Source organism: Manihot esculenta, chromosome 11 (genome assembly GCF_001659605.2).
Source record: "Manihot esculenta cultivar AM560-2 chromosome 11, M.esculenta_v8, whole genome shotgun sequence".
In the NCBI taxonomy this organism is placed as follows: Eukaryota; Viridiplantae; Streptophyta; class Magnoliopsida; order Malpighiales; family Euphorbiaceae; genus Manihot; species Manihot esculenta.
Genome location: NC_035171.2, coordinates 27709787 through 27731351, shown reverse-complemented (window position 1 = coordinate 27731351; position 21565 = coordinate 27709787). Strand labels below are relative to the sequence as shown.

The window sequence follows — 21565 nt, the reverse complement described above, 5'->3', positions numbered from 1 at the left end:
TTTTAATGTTTTAAAGTGTTAAAGGAACGAGTTTTTGAGGGAAAAGCAACAAGGAAGAAATGCTAATGTTCGGCCGCCGAAGGTCACTTTCGGCCGCCGAACATTGCATGGTTTCGGCTTCACATTCGGCTGCCGAAGGTGGTCTGGCCAGCCACCTATAAAAGGGCCAAAGGTCGGTGGGAAGGAGATATTTCTCCTCCACTTGCAGCCAGAGGTGAGCCAAAACCTCCTCCAAGTTGACTTTGATGTTTTTCATGTTTTTCACCAAATCTTTCAAGGTTTTGAAGGGTTTTAGTGTGTTTTGAAGGTTTTGAGCAAAAAGAGCAAAGTTTGGAAGTTTGAAGTTTTGGAAGCTTGAATCTCCATAACTCCACGTTAGGATCGTCTGATCTCTTGTTTGGAAGAGGTAAGTGAAGATCCTGAACTTCCTTACTTGATTTTTAAAGGTTTTATGAGAGTTTGATGGGTAGTATGCATGATTAGGTTTAAGTGAGGTTTTTGGGAGATGATGTGTTCAAAGCATGCGTAAGTGATATATGTGTTGTTTGATGATGTTGTTTGGGGTTGTAGGTTAGTTTTGGACCCCTTTGTGCATATATTTAAGTATATGCTGGATATGTGTGTTGGTATGCATGTTGAGAGGAGTTTGGGTGAGATTTGCGTGAAGCAGAGCAAGTCTCTGCCCTTCGGGCAAAAGTCAGGTTCGGCCGCCGAAGGTCACATTCGGCCGCCGAACCCCTTGTGGAGGCAGTTTCGGCTGCCAAAGCATGCCCCCGAAAGCTTGGCTTTCGGTTTAAGAGAGGACTTTCGGCCGCCGAAAGTAGAGATTCGACCGCCGAAAGAGCATGAGTTTCGTCTCTGGACGAGACATTCGGCCGCCGAAGGTGCCGCCGAACATGCATGAGTTTCGTCTCTGGAGTGGGGTTTCGGCCGCCGAACCAGCCGCCGAAAGTGCCCTGTCCAGCCTTCTTTTGCATGTTTTATGTGTTTGTTTTAGGATCTTTCAGGGGGGTTTTGGGGAGTTTCTTAGAGTTGTTCTTGTGTTAGTTTGATCCCTCATATAAGTCCACCTGTGTAGGAACGGACCAGAGGAATCAAGGAGGTCCACAGTGAGGACAGTTTCAGAACCTGCAAGTTAGTTCAGAGTCAGCCAAAGGTGAGTGGAACTGAACTTAACTATTTCAATATGGAAACCAAATACTTTTATCATGTTTCATGCATCATGATGTGCTTAGGTTGTTGCATTAGAATCCACGAAGATGATGCATTGCATTATTCTATGTTGATGAAATGATGATGATTCCGTGAGAGGAAGGACGCTTGCGTGAACTCTCTGGGGAAGGATGCTTGCGTGAACCCATACGGATGAAAGTAACAGACGTTGATATAACTGTGCTATGATGCATTCCATGAAAGCATAATTTTATCACTTGTTTTATAGTTCTGCTCACTGGGCTAGTATAGCTCATCCCTCTCCCTTAACCCCAGTTTTGCAGGTTCAGAGTCCAGAGAAGGGTGTCAGCAGGGTACAGAGGAAGGGACGAGTTATGTAATAGTTTAGTTGGACATGTATTTGTAAAGAGACAGATGTGTGTACAGTGTATAGAATTGTGCTTGACCATAGCAGGAGTTGTAATCCTTTTGCATACATGATCTTTTTATACAAATGATTTTATTGTATATGTATGAAAAACCAGGCTTAACATTATGTGAGATGACCCGCCTAGAGCATAGATGAGAGCTCTAGCAGGGGTTTTACAGTATAGAGATAGAGTATGCACAGGTTGAGCCTTGGAATAAGGAAATATTTTATTTTTTACAGAAAATATATGATCATGTATGAGTTTTCCACAGGTACGCAGAGATCACAGCAGGCTTACTACGGGTCTAGGCAGCCTTAAGCCGATCTGGATCCTAGTGCCGGTAGCGGTTCGGTTTCCGGGCTGTTACAAGTTTGTTGTCAAAAAGGTAAAGAAGTGATACTCTCTCAATTTTCCATTGGAAGGAGGGATCCTGAGTGTTTGTTACTGGACAGGTCAAGACTTTTTAAAGATTTTAAGAATCCAATTTCTGGAGGTATGGAATCTGAGAGTTTATTTCTCCACAAGTACAAAATGGATATATTTTCCAACTTTGTCATGGAAGTAGGGATTAGACCAATGAAATTGTTACTTGATAAATAAAGCTCAGAAAGAGAACTTAGCATTCCAAATTCAGCAGGAATGTGACCATCAAATAGATTTTTAGATAGAGCTAAGGTATGAAGATCTATCAGCATACCAATCTCAGATGGAATGTTTCCTGTGAGATGATTACCAGATAAGTCCAAGTATGCAATTTTGGAGAGATTAGAGATTTGCGATGGAAGGGTACCATGCAATAAATTGTTCCAAATCTCAAGACGTGTAAGGTTGGGAAAGCATGAAAAATTGAAACTGTGAAGCGTACCTCTTAAGCCGAAATTAATGAGGCTCAAAATGGTGATACTTCCAAAGCTATCACAATTGACCCGAATCCATTTGCAAGGTCCCCTGCCAACCCAAGAATCTAAAACAGATTGGCTTTGGTTGTCGAGACTGGCTTTCCATCTTAAGAGACAATAAGCTTCCATCCCAACTTTAGTTGGTCCATCAGTAAGGGCTGAAGTTGCAGTGGAGGCAGAAGTGGATAGAAAGATGAGAAGAAGCAGGGCTTGGAATAACTTGGAAAGTGTTTTAGCGAGAAAGCACATTGTGGCTATTATAGTACAAAAATAAAAGGTGGATTATTTCATGGGTGATTGAAGAGCTTTAGCTTCATAAAGAGGTATTTATAGAGAATTCTTGAGGAAATTTAAAAAAAAATATTTTTAAACATAAAATTAAAATTTTCTCTTTAAAATATTTCATTATAAAAAAATAAAAAAAACAATAAAATTTATCGCCAAATTATAATAATCAATCTAAAATTCTGACCATTAAATTATTGATGGATGAAATTTCATAATTATTTTTTAAATTTCCTTGTAAATTATTAAAAACTTAACTTAAAACTTTGCATTCATTTTTCTTCTGTATTGGAGAGAAAAAGAGAGTAGAATCTAAATTGTTTTTATTTTATCGAATTGAATATAAAGTTGTTCGGTATATTCATTAGGTTGTTCGGTATATTCATGCATATTCATTAGGTTGTTGGGTATTTTATTTAAATCAAAAAAATTAATTAAATTAAATTAATTTAAAATTTTAATTTAATTTTTTATTTAAAATTTTTTAATTATTTTAATTCGATTTGATTTTATAAAAAAAATTAAATTAAATAGATTAGTGATAATAATATATTATTTTTAATAATATAGAGATTAAATTATAATTAAAATAAAAATATTTTAATTAAAATTTAAAATATTAAAAATAATTTATAAAAAATAAAAAAATTTATTAAAAAGTTTAATCCATCAATTTAAATTAAATCGAATTAAATTAATTTGATTCAATTAAATATCTATATAAAATCAATTCGATTTAATTTCTATAAATACTAAAATTTTACTTTTAATTTGTTTGATTTCGGTTTTTTTGAACCAAAGAATGTTCATCCTAATATTAATCTTAAAATTTAAATTAAATTTTTACATTATATAATTTATCTTAAAACTTTAAATACTATAAACATAACAATTAAGTTTTAAGTTAAATTATATTAACTTTTAAAGATTTAAATTAAGTTTTAAAATAATGAAAAGTTTTAAATTTTTATGTAAATAAATAGTATATTAAATCAAATAAAAAATAATAAAATAAATTATATGACCTTGCCTGTTAGAAAAATACTTCTCCTAATTTAACTTTTAAAATTGAATATAATTAAAATAAAGTCTATAAATTTAGATAATTATATCAATTTTTAAAAATTTAAATTAAATTAAAAAATTTTAATTTTTTTAATCAATAAAATTGACCATATCGAATCCGTCAATTTAAAATTTACTTAGAGCAAGTGATTATCGATCTCATGACCTTAATCCCATTTCACTTATATGATCAATTTAAAATAAAAGAGTAGTATAATTATATAATTTTAACAATTATACTATCAACTTATTTTTAATAAATATATTCTAAATTAATTTTTTAATTTATTTGATTTTTAATTTTAATTAATTTACTTATAATTTTAAATTAACACTGATAATCAATTTTTATTATTTTTCATTAACAAATATGATTTTTTTTACATATTTATCGATGATATTTATCGGTAGTAAGTATTGCTATAACAATATCACTAATAAATTAAAAATCATAATTTTTGCTATTTGAAAAATTAATTATACTTATCATATTTATTTTAATAGAATTGAAAATTAACAATCAGCCTAATTAATAAAAAATAATTAAGTTGAAATTAATTTATGACTATAAATTATATATTATTTAATAATTTAGTTATTTTGAATTTATTAAACTGATTATTGACTTTTCGCTCAGAGTAAATATAATAAATATAACTAATTTTCTAAGTACGAAAAATTATACTATTTAATTTATTAAAATTAATATTATCAAACCTAATATTATCAAACCACTTATAATTTATAATTATATAAAAAATTATATTTATTAATATAAAAAAAATTGAAATATGAATTATCGATTCTTAAAAATATGTATCTCAAATTATAAAACAAACTGAATTAAAATTGAAAATCAAACTAAATTAAAAAAGAAGTAATGTTACCGAGAATTACCCAGATAAATTTTAAAGATTATAAAATCTGATAATACTCCTGAAAATTTTATAATCAGTAAATTGAGGTGATAAAATTTCTGAGTTTTTTTTATCCTTAAACTATTTAGTTCAAAATTTATCAGCTTTATGATAAAATTATGTATTTCCCTTTTGTAAATTAATTACTACTAGATTTATTAAACTTTTTATTAATAGAAAAAGTAGAAAAGAAAATCTGAAGAGAATGATATGATATTGATTTTTGGTATTCAATATTCAAATTTAGAGAATTAACAAGAATTCATAGCATACATTTTTGACATTTTGTTAGAGATTGACCCACAAAAGGCATTTTTCATGCCAAATTAATCTATTTTCTGTTGACTACAACACAAATTAGAAGTGTTTCATGCTTGTGTCGACTCTGAGTTCTATGAACAAATTTGGCATGAATTAAGGAGGTTGGAGGTAATGGGAAAGGACATTAGTCTCTAATCTTAGTAAGAACAAAAGTTTCAGAGTTTGAATTTTAATCAAAATTAATTAAAAAAATAATAATATTTTTTTTGAAATGGAAAATAATAATATATTAAAATTAAAAAAGAATGGAAGGAAATATTTAATTATCTTACAGAAAAATGACTATTTAATATTATAGATAAATTTACTAGTTTGTAATTTAATTTTAAAAAATGTATTAAAATATTTCTAAAATTTTAGAAAATTTATTAATTAATTCATTAGTTATTTTAGTTATTAAATATTATAAAAAAAATTTAAAATACTCTTCATACGAAACAACTAATTAACAAATATTTTTATATAACTAAAAGATCAACCAATAAATTTTTCTATATCATAAAAACTACATAATGAAATATTTAATAACTATAACTAACACAAATATTTTTATACTTCATTCCCTTTGTTTATAATTATATTTTCTTTTCTACTATTTTTAAATTATATTTTTGCTCACTTAGCTTGTTATATGACTAGATTCCAATCCCCAATTGGTCCGACTTTTATATTAGAGATAATAGTTTATCTCTAATTGATTAAAATTTAAAATTTAAAATTAAAAAAAATTAAAATTAATTGATTAAAATTTAAAATTATAAAAAAATAATTTATTAAAATTAAAAATTATAAAAAAATTTAATTAGAAATAATAGTTTATCTTTTATATTAGAGATAATTGGAAAAAAAAAATCCAACTTTTCGCATTCTAATAAATATATCTAAACTATAAAAATTAATTAATATATTATAAACTAATCACCTAAATTTATTTATACTCTATCATTTAATCATTAAATTTAATGGAAATACCACAATATTATTTTAGTCAATATCAAAAATTAAAATTTTAACATAACCTAAATAGATAATTATAAAAAACTCTAAATTTTACTAAGTTTAACAATTATACCCTAACTTGTTTTTAATAAGTAAACTCCAAATCAATTTTCCAATTTGTTTGATTTTTAATTTTGATTCAATTTATTTATAATTTTATATCATATATTTTTAAGAGCTGACATTTCATTTTTATTTTTTTTATTGATAAGTATAATTTTTGGCGTATTTATCGGCCATAAGTGTTGTGATAACAATATCACTAATATCACTAATAAATCAACGATCAGAAAAATTAATTATACTTATCGTATCTATTTTAATAGCACTAAAAGTTATCACTAATAAATCAACGATCAGAAAAATTAATTATACTTATCGTATCTATTTTAATAGCACTAAAAGTTAACGATGATCAAAAATGGCTAAATTCAAACTAATTTATGATTATAATTTATATATTATTTAATAAATTTAGTCATTTTAAATTTATTAAACTGATTATTGACTTTCTGAAGAGTTAAAATTAATATAATAAATATAGCTAATTTTTCAAGTACGGAGAATCGTACTACTTATTAATTTACTAGAGTTAATATTATCACAAAACTTATAATTTATAATTATATAAAAAGTTATATTTATTAATATAAAAAAATATTGAAATATGAGTTATCAATTCCTAAAAATATGCATCCTAAATTATAAATAAACTGAATTAAGATTAAAAATTAAACTAAATTAAAATTAATTTAAGATATATTTATTAAAAAAAGTTTAAGGTATAATTATTGAAATTCATAAAATTTAAAATTTTTTTAATAATTATTAATTATATTAAAATATTAATTTTTGATACCAATTAAGTTAATAATGTGTCATTTCCATTAAATTTATCGGTTAAATTTAATAGCAAGTTATCTAGTTAATTTAAAATATATTAATTAATTTTTATAATTTAGTATATATTTATTAAAATGCAAGTAGTTTAAAATTTTTGTATTCATTATTCTTTTATATTATAAAATGAAGTAATGTTACCAAGAATTACTCATATAAATTTTAAAGATTACAAAATCTGATAATACTCCTGAAAATTTTATAATCAGTACATTGAGGTAATAAAATTTCTGAGTTTTTTTTTTTTATTTAAACTATTTAGTTCAAAATTTATCAGCTTCATGATAAAATTATGTATTTCCCTTTTGTACATTAATTACTACTTAGATTTATTTAACTTTCTCTTAATAGAAAAAGTAGATAAGAAAATCTGAAGAGAATGATATGATATTGATTTTTAATATTCAATATACAAATTAGAGAATTATTAGGAGTATAAACGAACTGTTCATGAGTTATTCGATATTTAACTTGATAAAAACTCGATCGGATTCGGTTCATTTTCTAAATGAGCCGAGCTCAATCTCACTTTTTAGAATCTTTTAATAAACGAGCAGAGTCTGAGCTTAGCAGTATTCGGCTCGTTTAGATTCGCGAGTTCAGCTCATTTTTAAGTTTACTAATAAACTCGCGAGCTGACTCATGAATAGGCTCACAAACAAACTCGTAAGCAGACTCGCGAATAAGCTTGTAACTTCTCTATAAAAGAACAATTTTTCTATATTTTTTCATTAATTTCGACTTTGAGAGATTTCAATTAAATAAAAAAATTTAATTTAAAAGTCTCTCAATAATCTTATAATTTAAATTTTATTTTTAATTTAAATTTATTTATAATTTAAATAAATTTAAATTATATTGAGTTTGTTTATAATATAATCGAGTTCAAAGTCGAGTTTAAATGAACTCAATTTCGATTTTTTTAAATAGAGTTTGAGTTGACTTGTTAATGTAATAAATGAGTTTATTACAAATCGAGTTCGAACCGAACTCAAGTTTAATATTTATTTTATGAATCGAACTCGATTTTATAAATGAAATTCAAGTCAAGCTTATAAATGAAATTCGAATCGAGTTTATAAATGAAACTCGAGTCAAGTTCGAGTTTGAATTCAAATTCGAACTCAAACTCAAACTTTTAAATTTATTTTCTAATCAAATTTAAATTTATCAAAACTCCACTCCATTCGATTACGGTTCTAAAAATTATCAAAGAATTCATAGCCTACATTTTTTATATTTTGTTAGAGATTGACCCACAAAAGGCATTTTTCATGCTTGTGTTGACTTTGAGTTCTATGAACAAATTTGCGATGAATTAAGGAGGTTGGAGGTAATGGGAAAGGACATTAGAAAATAAAACTGTAATCTTAGTAAGAACAAAAGTTTTGGAGTTTGAATTTTAGTTAAAGTTGATTAAAAATAATAATATATTAAAAAAAAGAATGAAAGGAAATATTTAATTATTTTATAAAAAATTACTATTTAGTATTATTGATAAATTTATTAGTTAGACATTTAATTTTAAAAAATATATTAAAATATTTTTAAAATTTTAAAAAATTTATTAATTAATTTATCTGTTATTTTAGTCTTTAAATATTATAGAAAAATTCAAAATACTCTCATTACAAAACAATTAATTAGCAAATACTTTTATATAATTAAAAAATCAATTAATAAGTTTTTTTACACTACAAGAATTATATATAGTAAAATATTTAATAATTATAATTAACAGATAAATTAATTAATAATTTTTTAAAAAAATTATAAAAATATTTTAATATATACTTCAAAATAAAAATATTTCACGTCTATTTCTTCCATTAATAATTTTTATTTTATAATTTTTTTATTTTATTAAGTTGCTAAAGGCTATAAGGTAATTTCCCCTTTCCTCTCTTCGGCTCTCTTGCTCCTCCTAATCCCATTAAATTACCTTCCTCTCTCTTTCAAGGAAGAAGATTAGTTAAAAAATTAAAAATAAAATTGAGGGATGATTATAGAATAACTAGAACCAAATAGAAAAGAAAAGAAAAAAAAAAATAGCAAATTTGTCAAAAAGTATACTTAAATACTTCCTCCTCATATAATTTTTATCTATTTTTATTTTTTTAATTATTCTAAAATTATTATATATTTTTTAAATTATAATAACATATAAATTGACTATTATTATTCTATTTTATTTTATTTTATTTTAAAAAAAGCTCTCAAAACCGTGTTAGTATTTAATAAAATTTAATATATTTAAAATAAATATAATTAAAAAGTTAATAAAAAATTATATTTTTAAGATATGTAAAAAAAATAAAAAAAATAAAAATTATGAAATGATGAAAATAATTTATTATATAAATCGAAATTTTAATTATAATATTTTTTAGTCATGTGTTATAAAGATAGAATATTTTTCATTTTTTAATTTATATATCACTTTTTTTTATAAAAATACTTAATTTATTAGTTTAACATTATGCCTTATTTAATATTTATTTGGAAAAGTAAAATTTATTGATTCTAAAAATAATTTAAGTTATTTGATTTCTAGTATAATAATATGAGCGAAAAGAATATTTAGAAAACTAAAAAATAGTAATTTTTAATTATAAAAACTATATTTTCTTAAATTATATAAAATGAAAATTAACATATAAAAATATGGGAAGAAATTAAGAGTTATTTAGAGATGCAATTGCTACAGCTGCTGATAAGAGAGGAGTCTCTTGAAATATTAGTGACCAAAGCTGCTCCTCTTTTAGAGCTCTATGGCTCCAACTGGAACTTCAGTTAGAGGTGAGGGTCAAGTCCTGTAGTAGATGGGGTTATGGTTTGAGTACAGGCTACTTGCAAAATGGGTTTGGCAGGGGGTTTTGGTTTGCATTTGAGTATGCAACTGAGTTAAAATCAAGCTATGGTTATGAATTTGGCAATAGGGTTGAACACAGTGGTTGTGGTGGCTAAGTGGTGTTGGTACAAGTGGCTACGGTGGTGGTCACTGGCCAGTTGGGTCCCGAGGAATAAACAATCATGGGCGATAAATCCATCTAATACACAACACGTATGAAGTCTCATTTGAAGCATGAACGTTTAATAAAGTTATCTTATACGTTATTGATTTTGGTTTAATTAATTTAAAATTATAATATATATAATTTATTAAGCTAAAATTAAAAATTGAAACGTTTAATTGGATAAAAAATTTTTAAGAGTTTAATTGATTATTAATTTTGACTCAAAAAACTCTAATTTTACCAATTTTCATATCTATAATTTAAATTTTTAATTTTAAAATAAAAAACTTAAACTTTTAAATTTATTGTAATTATAATATTTTTTTTAAAATTAATTTTGACCATATTTAAATTAACTCATATGATACACCATATATCATTATTTTTACTATATAAATAACTTGATTAATATTATATCCGGCCCGCTTATAAAAAATGCCATAAACATATATATATATATACATATATAAAGAAAATTATTAGAAAAAAAATTAAAAGCTTTAATTTCGGAATCCTTTCGAAACCAAAACAATTCAGCCATCGTCTTCTTTGAGTTGGAAAAAAAAAAAAAAAAAAAAAACAGAGCATTTGCTCTGTTAACTTGAAAAGAAAATTTTCCTCAATTAAATCCAAATCTTCATTCCCTCAACCTAATCAACCCATAAACTTTTAAAATTCTCGACTATATTCTATTTTAAACCAATATCCTATTCAGAAATTCAATAATTTCTTCTATAGGCTCCAAAATTGGATAGGTGAGTTTTATCCTTTTTATTCAGATTATTACGATATAATTTATTTTCTCTACCATTAAATAGTGATTTTTGTGATTTGAGAATTAAAAGGAATATGTTTTAGTTAAATCCAATTAATGAGATTCTATATTTATATTTGAATTGATGATTTTCATAGGTTGATCCAAATAATATTTATAGTTTATTGAGTATTTTTATTGAGTTTGTATAATTTTGGGAGATCTAGTTATACCGAAATTTTCTTAAAAATATATATAAATATATATTTAAAATTTCATATTTTTACATTTTATATTATCATCCTAGAATATTTATTTATTATTTGATATATTATTTTTCTTTTTAATTCTAGGGGAGGATCCAGCTTCCACTGCGACCTAAGTTATTTTATTCCCAGTACTGTTGAGTGGATAAATATATGACATTGATACTTTTTTAAATATATTTCTATATGTATGTATATGCTATTTTGTTTATTTAAAATAGAAAAGGATAAAAGGAATTTATATTTTTTAAATAAATGAAAATTGGATTTAAAGTACAGCTGAATAAATAGCCGATTACACTTTGTATATAGACCGGATAGATAACACCTTGATGACAAGTGATTTATTTTCAGCTTAGTATATATTTATACTATCTTTGGAACAGCACTTGATATACAGACAGTCTTTGAGGCGTATGTCAGGTGGTCACCCTTTGGGGGTAGCTCTGCACATGTGTATGACCAGTATTTTATTAATTCTTAGGCCAAAATTGTCATCATAGAGCTTAAGATGCCAGCATTACTCTCAAATTGTCATTATTTTATCACACTTGAGATGTCAATATTATCTACAGGGAATATATTATGAGTGTATGTGGATTTTATTTTTCACATTTATAATTTTTAGATTTATTATTTAGCAGTGAAATCTTAACAATTTATATTCAGTGTATTTTATATTAATGGAATTAAATTATATTTATTCTGTTGACTTATTTTAGCTAAATATTTGGTACTATTAAATACTTAAACTTTATATTTTCTCTTTATTATTTATTTATCCGCTCACTGAATATTTTGTATTCACCTCTTATACTTCTAATATTACATTTCCTTTTTGGTGATCCACTCATAGCAGTCTTCATCTCCTAATTTTGTCCTTCCTTCCACCTTGTCCACTCAGAGTTTAGAGGAGGTCGAATCAATCCTAAGTCTCTTATCACTTCTTTTTATATTAATTCCCAAAGAGAATGTTTTGCTGCTTCCTAGCTAAGCAATAAAATATTTGGTAAACTTGGAAAATTATTTATGAAATTTGCTAATTAATTAATTAATGCATATTTTAATATTAATTATTATTTTTTTATTAAACTGAATAAAATTACATCATTTTAACTTAAGCGTTGCACTTTATTCATCTAATTTTTATCTTTAATGATCTACTGTTATTTTTTTTTTTTTTTGGCCTGCAAAATTAACATTGCTACATCACTCAGTAAAAAATTGTAAGTTATTTTATTAATTATTCCTGATTTGAATATACTGAATGCTAATATAATATGGATAATGACTATTATATTAAATTAGATATTAAAATAAATTAAAAAATATTGAGAAAACTAACTATTTGAAGCAAAAGAAGCGAGAAGGCTTGATATGAGAGGGAAAGAAAAGGAAGGTTTTGTGGTTGTCTTAGGTCTTCTTTTCTTTTCTTTTAAAAAGTTAAGAGAGTATTTTTTACTATCCAAGCAGAGAGAGATGCATGGCTACTAGGGTTAGAGTGATACTTGTCTTGTCTTTTAAAGTTTGGAAGAAAGAGATACTTTAATAGGTAGAGGTTTCACCTAACCCTGCAAGGGTAGAAATTTTCTTTGTTAGGGAATGTATCTATTCGGTTTCACCTAACCCTAAAAAATTGTTATATCTTATTTAGGATATGAATGATATTCTTTTATTTTTAATATACAACTATTTGAATAAATTTTAAATTTTAAAAGTTCCATTAAAAAGGTTTAAAGGCTTTTTGTGTTTTTTTTAATATAACTTTTATAATTTTATCCAAACACTCTAAAATTGATTTATTAATTTTAAAAGTAACTTTTAACTTTCTAAAAGTCTAATCAAATATGGATTTTATAACTATTACTAAAATATAACTATTTAAACTTTAAAATGTAATAGTAATTTTACTTGTTTTTAGCCGTGGTTATGAAATTATTGTTCAATACTACTAAAATAATAATTTGATAACAATTTAAAGATAATTGACAATGGATAATTGATTGATTGAAAACTAAATTAATTGAAATTTAATGATTGATTTCATGAATTAGAGACAGGAATTTAATTGCTTAACAAGTATATGTTAACATTTCTTTATATTTTTTTTTGAAATGGACATTTCTTTATATTTAACAGCTTAAATTTGGAGAAAATTATATATTTTAATTTCAAATAATATGTCCTACCAGTGAAAAACGGGTACGAAAAACTTAAAATCTTAGGGTTCTTGCAATTAATTAAATAATAAGATAATTTGAGTTTACTAAAGTTTTATTTAATCCAAGGCAGCAAGCTTCTTTTATACATCTAATCCATACACGATATATTAAATAAAAAAAACATAAAAAAGTGAAAGTATATATAAAAAAAAAATGCTAGATAACATGCATACAAAGAGAAAAATATCAAAAAAACAAACTAAAAATCAAAACCTCCAGAAAGGAGGGTGACTGACAACCTAGTACATAGATCAACTAGCAAATATACAAAGTAAAGTTCTACATCTATAATTCTATACAAACTTACAAATTTATTCAAATGTTGGCAATATTGTTGGAAAGTAGTTCTTCTAATTTTATTGTGGAGAATGACTTTGAAACCAGAGGATGCTTAGATGTCAACTTTGAAGAAATTTGTTGCATTGTTGGCCGAGATTTGGGATTGAGATGCAAGCATGAAAATGCTAACATGGTAATGTAGACTAAACTCTCTGCAACTTGATTTTGAGGAAGTACAAGACGCTGGTCTATCACATCCTTAAACAATTTATCATGATCATCTGATGATGACAACGACGACGAAGATATTGATGACCAAAGAGATGAGATGAGGTTGCATGGATGTGTTCCCATTACTAACTCCAGTGTTATCACTCCAAAACTATAGACATCACATTTTTCATTCACTTGCGTTGTGTAGGCTAGTTCTGGAAAAAAAAAAAAAAAAAAGTAATTGTAAAAAAAATGATGAGATCAATATGCTAGACTTCTCTTTATTAATGATGCACTCATGAGCCAAAGATTTGATAATGAAACTAAAAGGCACTTACCAGGAGCTGTGTATCCAAAGGTCCCAGCAAATGAGGCTTTGTTGGAAGAGTCCGACAATAAAAGCATAGCTGTACCAAAATCAGATATACGAGATTCGTATTCTGAATCCAAAAGAATATTGTTGCTTGAAATGTCTCGATGAATGATCGGAAAAGGGCAGTTATGGTGCATATAAGATAAAGCATTAGCTACACCTTTGACAATATTCTGCCTTTTAATCCAATCCAATTCTGCTGCTTGCTCATCACTGTTTAAAATGCTTCTCAAGCTACCCTTTTCCACGAACTCGTAAACCAGAAAACAGTCTTTTGAATGTGAACAAAATCCATGTAGCTTCACAATATTGCGATGCCGAATTTCTAACAGCACTTGAATCTCTCTTTCAAAGGCTTTCAAGTTCTTTGACTTGTCAGACTCCTGTAATGAATGAAGTTTTTTCACAGCAAACACTCGACCTGATGGCAGCACAGCTTTATAAACAACTCCACATCCGCCAACTCCAATGCAATAGTTAGAGTTGAAATTCTCAGTGGCCTCAATGATCGTTTCATATTGTAATTCCTGATCATGACCTGGTATTACCAATATATCCTTATCTTGTAATTCCCTTGATTGGGCTTGTCTTCTTCTAAGTGGGAGAAGAATCAAGAGACCTCCAATTAAGAATACTAGAAACAGAGCCGCCAAAACAGGAAGTACAATCACAATAACAACATTTTTTCTCTTTGCCCGACTGGTTTTACCACTCTTGATAGATGTACAAGCCTTTAAACTACTGGCATTGCCACATAAGGCGTTATTGTTTCTATATGCCTCAAATGGAGCTTCACGAAAGGCTTTAACGTCAGGAATAGAACCTTCTAACTCATTGTAGGATATATCCACAACAGTCAAGCTCCATAAATTATCAAAAGTGGTTGGTATCGAACCAGAGAGCATGTTATTTGAGAGATTCAACACTTCTAGAGTTCTTAATTGTCCAAGTTGTTGTGGTATATTTCCCATCAACAAATTGTGACTAAGGTCGAGAACTTGTAGAAAATGTAGATTCCCCAACTCAAATGGAATACCTGCTGTGAATTCATTGCGACTCAAATTCAAGATCAATAAATTTGAAAGTTCTCCGAGTTGTCCAGGAATTGGACCACTTAGGTTATTTGCTGCTAAATTAAGATGATCCAGATTAGATAGTACCTTGAAATCTAATGGAACAACGCCAAAAAGATTGTTGTTATTAAGACAAAGTTTCATCAACAGCTTCAACTTTGCCAATTCTTTAGGAACTTGCCCTTGCAAATGATTCCAGGAAAGGTCAATCAGATGTAATTGAGTGGCATTTCCAAGCTCGAGCGGTATGCTACCAGAGATACTGTTGTTTGAAAATTTTAGGCTTGTGATGCTTTTCCACTGACCCAATTTCCGTGGAATCTCTCCATGGAATCTATTGTTACTCAAATCCATATAATCCAAATGTGGATATATTCCTAATTGCTCTGAAATGTTCCCTGTTAATTGATTCCAATCTAGCCTAAGCCTGAATAAGCTAGTACAGTTTCTCAAAGTTTTTGGGATTGAACCTGAGAAATGATTGAAGTTAGTACTGAATTTTTCAAGTAACCCTCCAAGGCATACATCTTCTGGCAAATGACCGGTGAATCCATTCTCACCTAATTGCAATGACTTCAAACGGGTAAGATTATTGAATTCCAAAGGCAGGGATCCTGAGAGTTTATTTAGGAAAAGTGTAAGACGTGATAAATTTCTCAAGTGTCCAATAGAAGAAGGGATTGCGCCGGTGAGATTGTTACTCGACAGGTCAAGTTCTTCTAAAGATTTTAAGAATCCAATTTTTGAAGGTATGGAACCTGAGAGTTTATTTCCCGACAAGTACAAAATGGATAGATTTTCCAACTTTGTCATGGAAGTAGGGATTAGACCTGTGAAATTGTTACTTGATAAATAGAGCTCAGAAAGAGAACTTAGCATTCCAAATTCAGCAGGAATGTGACCATCAAATAGATTTTCAGATAGAGATAAGGTATGAAGATCTATCAGCATACCAATCTCAGATGGAATGTTTCCTGTGAGATGATTACCAGATAAGTTCAAGTATGTAATTTTGGAGAGATTAGAGATTTGCGATGGAAGGGTACCATGCAATGAATTGTTCGAAATCTCAAGACGTGTAAGGTTGGGAAAGCATGAAAAATTGAAACTGTGAAGCGTACCTCTTAAGCCTAAATTAATGAGGCTCAAAATGGTGATACTTCCAGAGCTATCACAAGTGACCCCAATCCATTTGCAAGGTCCTCTGCCAACCCAAGAATCTAAAACAGATTGGCTTTGGTTGTCGAGACTGGCTTTCCATCTTAAGAGACAATAAGCTTCCATCCCAACTTTAGTTGGTCCATCAGTAAGGGCTGAAGTTGCAGTGGAGGCAGAAGTGGATAGAAAGATGAGAACAAGCAGGGCTAGGAATAACTTGGAAAGTGTTTTAGCGAGAAAGCACATTGTGGCTATTATAGTACAAAAATAAAAGGTGGATTATTTCATGGATGATTGAAGAGCTTTAGCTTGATAAAGAGGTATTTATAGAGAATTCTTGAGGAAATTTATGCTTACACGTACATGTAGTGATAGAACTCAGAATTTAAGTATGTATATAAAAAGCACAAACTAAATTAGAACTCCGTATGATTTGATCTTATTATTCTTGTAAATTATATATGTATGAGTTTTAAAATTTCAAAATATTTTTACTTATTTTGTAAGGATTTGAAAGTACTTTTTGGTAGATTATATACATATATTATGAAAAATAATTTTGATTAAAAATCAATTTTATCACTTTATATTATGATCAATTTCAGCATGTTTATAAATATAAAAAACTTTAATAAAAAAATCAGTTCCAAAGGAAACCGGGTCATTGACTGATTATTATGGTTCGATTATACACTCATTATGGAATAAAACTGGAAATCAATTTTGTTTCTCTTTCACCATGATTAAATACTTGTTTTTTTCTTTTTATCTATGGCTCACTAAACAATACATGTTTGGAATTTCCCAATAATCACCATTCAATGATAGAAGTGAAGTTCGCATCATCTTTATAAAATGAGGGATCAAATTTCTGACATGTCCAGTTGGTTGAGCATGACACAAGTGAATGCAATTGCCAATCAAATGATGTGAAAACGTGACTGACTTTGTCTTTACTACTTTTTGAGACGGAATGAATAAAAGTGGAAACTTATCGAATAAGGAAAAGGATTCAAATACTTTGAAAAAAATTGAATTTTGGAATCCTATAGAGTAAAAATGTCATTTATGATTTTATAGAATAGTAGTAAGGGTGATTTATCTGTCAATTTTTCACTATCATCTTTGATGTTGCAGAGATTAGATTGATTACGTGGCAGAAATAGAGTTACGGTATGATTAGTTAGACCTGTAAATAAAAGAATGTGCGGTGGTAGGTATCCACAGTAACTACTCTAACGCTCAAGTTAGTATACTGGAGAAGAGAACAAATGCAATGCATTGCTTAGAGTTTAAGTAGTATAAGAAAATAGCGTATTTTTATCTCTGTGATTCTTCTCTTTTTCACTGTAAGAAGGTGGAGATAAATATAGTATTTTTTATTAATCCAGCAATAATGTGGCCGACTACTTGATAAGGAAGGTCGCCAGCTAATAAGTTGATAATCGCACAATTACATGCGCAATGGGAATACGTTGGATTGTACTTGATAACGGCAACTTCTTATTGAGACTTGCCCTGTCGAAAGAAAGGCAAGTCTTGATGATGATCCGGGTGTTAAGGTGTATGGGTCTTCCTTTCTTCGAGCTGGACTGCGTTTTCCACTTATCAGATTATTGCCACGTGGCTCTATATCTTATAATTACAACTCATGGCTTATCTTGGGCGATTATTATGCAGTATCAAAGGTCCCTCTGCTGGCCTTCGATTCTTTAGATTCGAAGGAAATAATTATTCTCGAGATCTAGGGCATATAGCCTACTGAGATTGGCTTTTTACTGCTCACACTGTTTCGCTTATCTAGACCCTCAATGATGATTGCCCTGCTTATCGTGCCGCACTTAAAGCCTGCGTCAAAACCGTCTTATAAGAACCATTCTTCTTCCCCAAATATCACTTTTGCTTTCACCTATGAACTTCTGCTTTCAGAAAGACTCAGTCGCATCTTCTTTTCCGTTTATACTTTCTACGATAATTGTTTTCCTTTTTTTTTTCTCTTCAAGATAAATGAAAATACTTCCTCTTCTCTTACCCCTAGTGGAGATTCTGCTTCAAGCTCCTCCTTTGATGGTCCCATCCGCGCCTCGGCCTCCATCGTTCAATTGAAGAAGGCTCCAGAAAGCAAAGGTAGTTCTATCAATGGCATCCTCCATGCCCTATCGGAGCAGTATGTAGAACGCCTTTATGATACATACTAAATCCCTCGAGAGACCTTTCGCGTCTTTTCCCCTTTTCCCCATATTTATGTGAATGACTTGATTCCTGCAGAAGATACTATTATGGTCTTCAAGGAGCAATTGAAGGCGTGTCTTCAGTTCCCCATAAACCCATTTTTTGCTGACGTTCTTCGATTCCATAAGCTTTCGGTTGCCCAGTTGCACCTCAATAGTTGGAGAATCTTGGTTTCCTTCCGGTTTGTTTGCCTTAACAACAACATCAAACCGAGCGTAGCCTTCTTTTCGGAACTGTATCAGCTGGGTACATAGAAAAATGAATAATTTTGGTATTTTAGTGGGCAGAAATATCTAACCATGTTCAAAAAAGAGCGTAGCCTTCTTTTTTGAAGCGGTGGAAAAATAAATTTTTTATCCTTTATCACCGAACAACTACGAATTTTGGATGCATTCAAACAGGCTGATACTTTTGGGTGAAACTGAGGAAGGATGGGTCCCACTAAGGAGGGAGGAGGATGAGGGTTTAGTCTCTCTTTTGACAATGGCTAAGTTGACTGTGCAGTTATCGAAGCCGGTCAAAAATAGCCTTTTTAGTTATCAACAATCTTACAATTGCAGATAGTGGCAAAAGGATCGAATCCACAGGAATTGATACTTACCTATCTTCCTTATCAAGACCAAGAAAATAAACTGAAAGAAAAATAAACTGAAAGAGAAATAAACTGAAAGCAAAATAAAAGGGGGGTTTTGAGATTGATTCAATTAAACTAATAATGAAAGCAATAAATTAAAGAGAATAATAAAGGTAAAGAGATATCAATAATAAGAAAGCTCCAGTTGAAGAATTGGATCCACTTCAGTTGTTGGGATTGATCATTGATACTTAAGTTCCTTTGTTTGATTCAACAGATTAATTATGGAGATAGAAGACGCTTCTCACCACCATATCCCTCCTTAAGCATAAATCAATTAGGGAACGTCCTCTAATTAATCACTAATCAACAAGTTGCCAAGGAACGTCATTGGGCCTTTGGCATCTAAATAACTGTCAATTGCATTAAGAAATAAAGAGACCTAATCCTAGCTACCCAAACGTATAGTGATATCGCTAGATCATGCAATTTTCTTAGTTTTTACACCAAGTGTTCTTGTGCTTGAATAATCCAAGCAATTAAGGACTTAAACCATCCAAACTAACAAATTATTACTTTGCAATCAAGAATCAACGTAGATCTAAACAACAAAGCAACAATGGAATTAAGTATGAAATTGCATAAATATTGAATAACAAAAGATAAACAATGTATGATTAAGTCTCCCAATCTATAAAACAACTAAAGTATCAACCAATCTTCAACTAGAATAAAAAGTTTCAGCCACTCATGGCTGAAACAAAAACCAAAAATAAAGAAAAGAAGAAGGAGAGAAGGAACCGAAGCCCTTGGAGAAGATGGAAGGTGCGGCGCTTGGTGTGTGGCCGAATGGAGAAGATATCCGTGGGAGAGATGAAGAGATTCTTTTATAGCTTTTAGGTGTTGCCCTAGCCCTTCCTTGCTGCCCAAGTGTGTTTACTTGCTGCCCAAGTCCTTCCCTTACCGCCCAAGTGCACATTGATTAGGTGGAGCCTCTCTTTTGAAATTTGAATTTTGAATGTGCAAGACTTGGAAGGCAAGTATGTCTTCTTGAGATTTGACTTCCTTAAAAGCTGATTTTTGAATTTCAAATTTTGAATGTGCATCTTGAAGATTTGAATTTCAAATTACTTTCCTTATTTGTCTCTCCTTAAGTTGCAACTTGGCATGTTTGCTCTCCTTTATTCCATTTTAGACAGTTTTAAGGGCATTTTTTTCAAATCACCTCTTTACACCATTTTCTGCAGAATAAGATTAAAATCACAAAATTAGGCAGAAAATATGTAAATTAACATTAATAATATCATGATAAAGTGGTCTAAATTTGGACTGATCATAAGTCTATGAAGAAAATTGATATTACCCAGGCAATAAGGACACGGTTATGTCCTTGCGGAGTCATCATTAGGCAAGCCAGACTCGGAATCCTCACTTACCCAGCCTCTCTGCCTTAGGGGAGGTACCTCCTTGGCTAGAGATCAATGTACTTCTCTTTTTGCCTTTTTTAAATTTCAAACTGCCTTGCTTACTTACTTTTCTCTTTTTGCAGATATGATTGGGTCTAGGAGCAAATTTGCTAAAGCAGCACGTGTTGCCTGCAAAGGCAAGGCTGTTACCGAGGTAACAGGTTCCCCTACTAAGCGCGTTTGCCCTGCGGAAGAAGTGATCATGGATCCTCCTCCCCTGGCCCAACCTACGGCATAAAAGTCAGCCTATTTACAGCCTGAGTCTTCTGCCCTAGGTGCCTCTGCTTGTGCCCCAGTTTTTGAGCTTCCTGCTGCTGTTCCCACTCCTTTTGAACCCATTACTACGAGTGTGGGGGTTAAATTCCCATGGCCTCCGAGCATCCAGCGCCGGGCATTGGTACTAAACCGGCCACCCTCACTCCTTAATGATCTAACTCTAGGCCTCCTATTAATCAAAAGTGCCTTAAGGCCCACAGATTGCCACCGCCTGAATGAGCTCGAAACAGACGAGTTTTTTGATAATGTCATACACTCTGTCCTGGAGAGTGCCCTCTGCGCCTATGTGGCCAAGGAGCACCACAAAGCCTTGAGGTGGGAGTTTGGCACATAAGAGACGGACAAGAGGCTCTTGGTCGAGGAATGCTCGAGGCTAAAGATTGGGTCGATAAAGTGGAGAGCAGCATGGAGCAGACCCTGGAGTCGATGGATAAGCTCTAGGCTGAGCTGAATGAGGCTAATGCTTTGAAGTTGGTCCTTGAGAATCGGGCAAAGACTACAGAGGACCAGGTGGCTCTGTTGCATCGCCAAGTCCTGGAACTACAAGCTTAAGCTGAGGAGACCTAGGCCGTCTCCACCAAGGTTTTTGAGCTTGAGGCAGAGTTGTAGGAGATGGTGGCCAAAGGTGGAGAGATGTTTGTGCAAGGCCAAGACTCGATAAAGAAGGAGTTGGTGAATAGTTTCCTTTCGAAG

General features: G+C 29.8%; 1 protein-coding gene across 1 annotated transcript; it reads right to left on the bottom strand.

Moving 5' to 3' along the window:
• Window positions 1-13262: 13262 nt before the first annotated feature.
• Window positions 13263-16639, bottom strand: LOC110626026 (MDIS1-interacting receptor like kinase 2). Its single transcript, XM_043961654.1, has 2 exons — window positions 14059-16639; window positions 13263-13935 (listed from the first exon to the last, which is right to left on the bottom strand). The coding sequence occupies exons 1-2, from the start codon at window positions 16568-16570 to the stop codon at window positions 13544-13546; spliced, it is 2904 nt and encodes a 967-aa protein (XP_043817589.1). The 5' UTR covers window positions 16571-16639; the 3' UTR covers window positions 13263-13543.
• Window positions 16640-21565: the final 4926 nt, after the last annotated feature.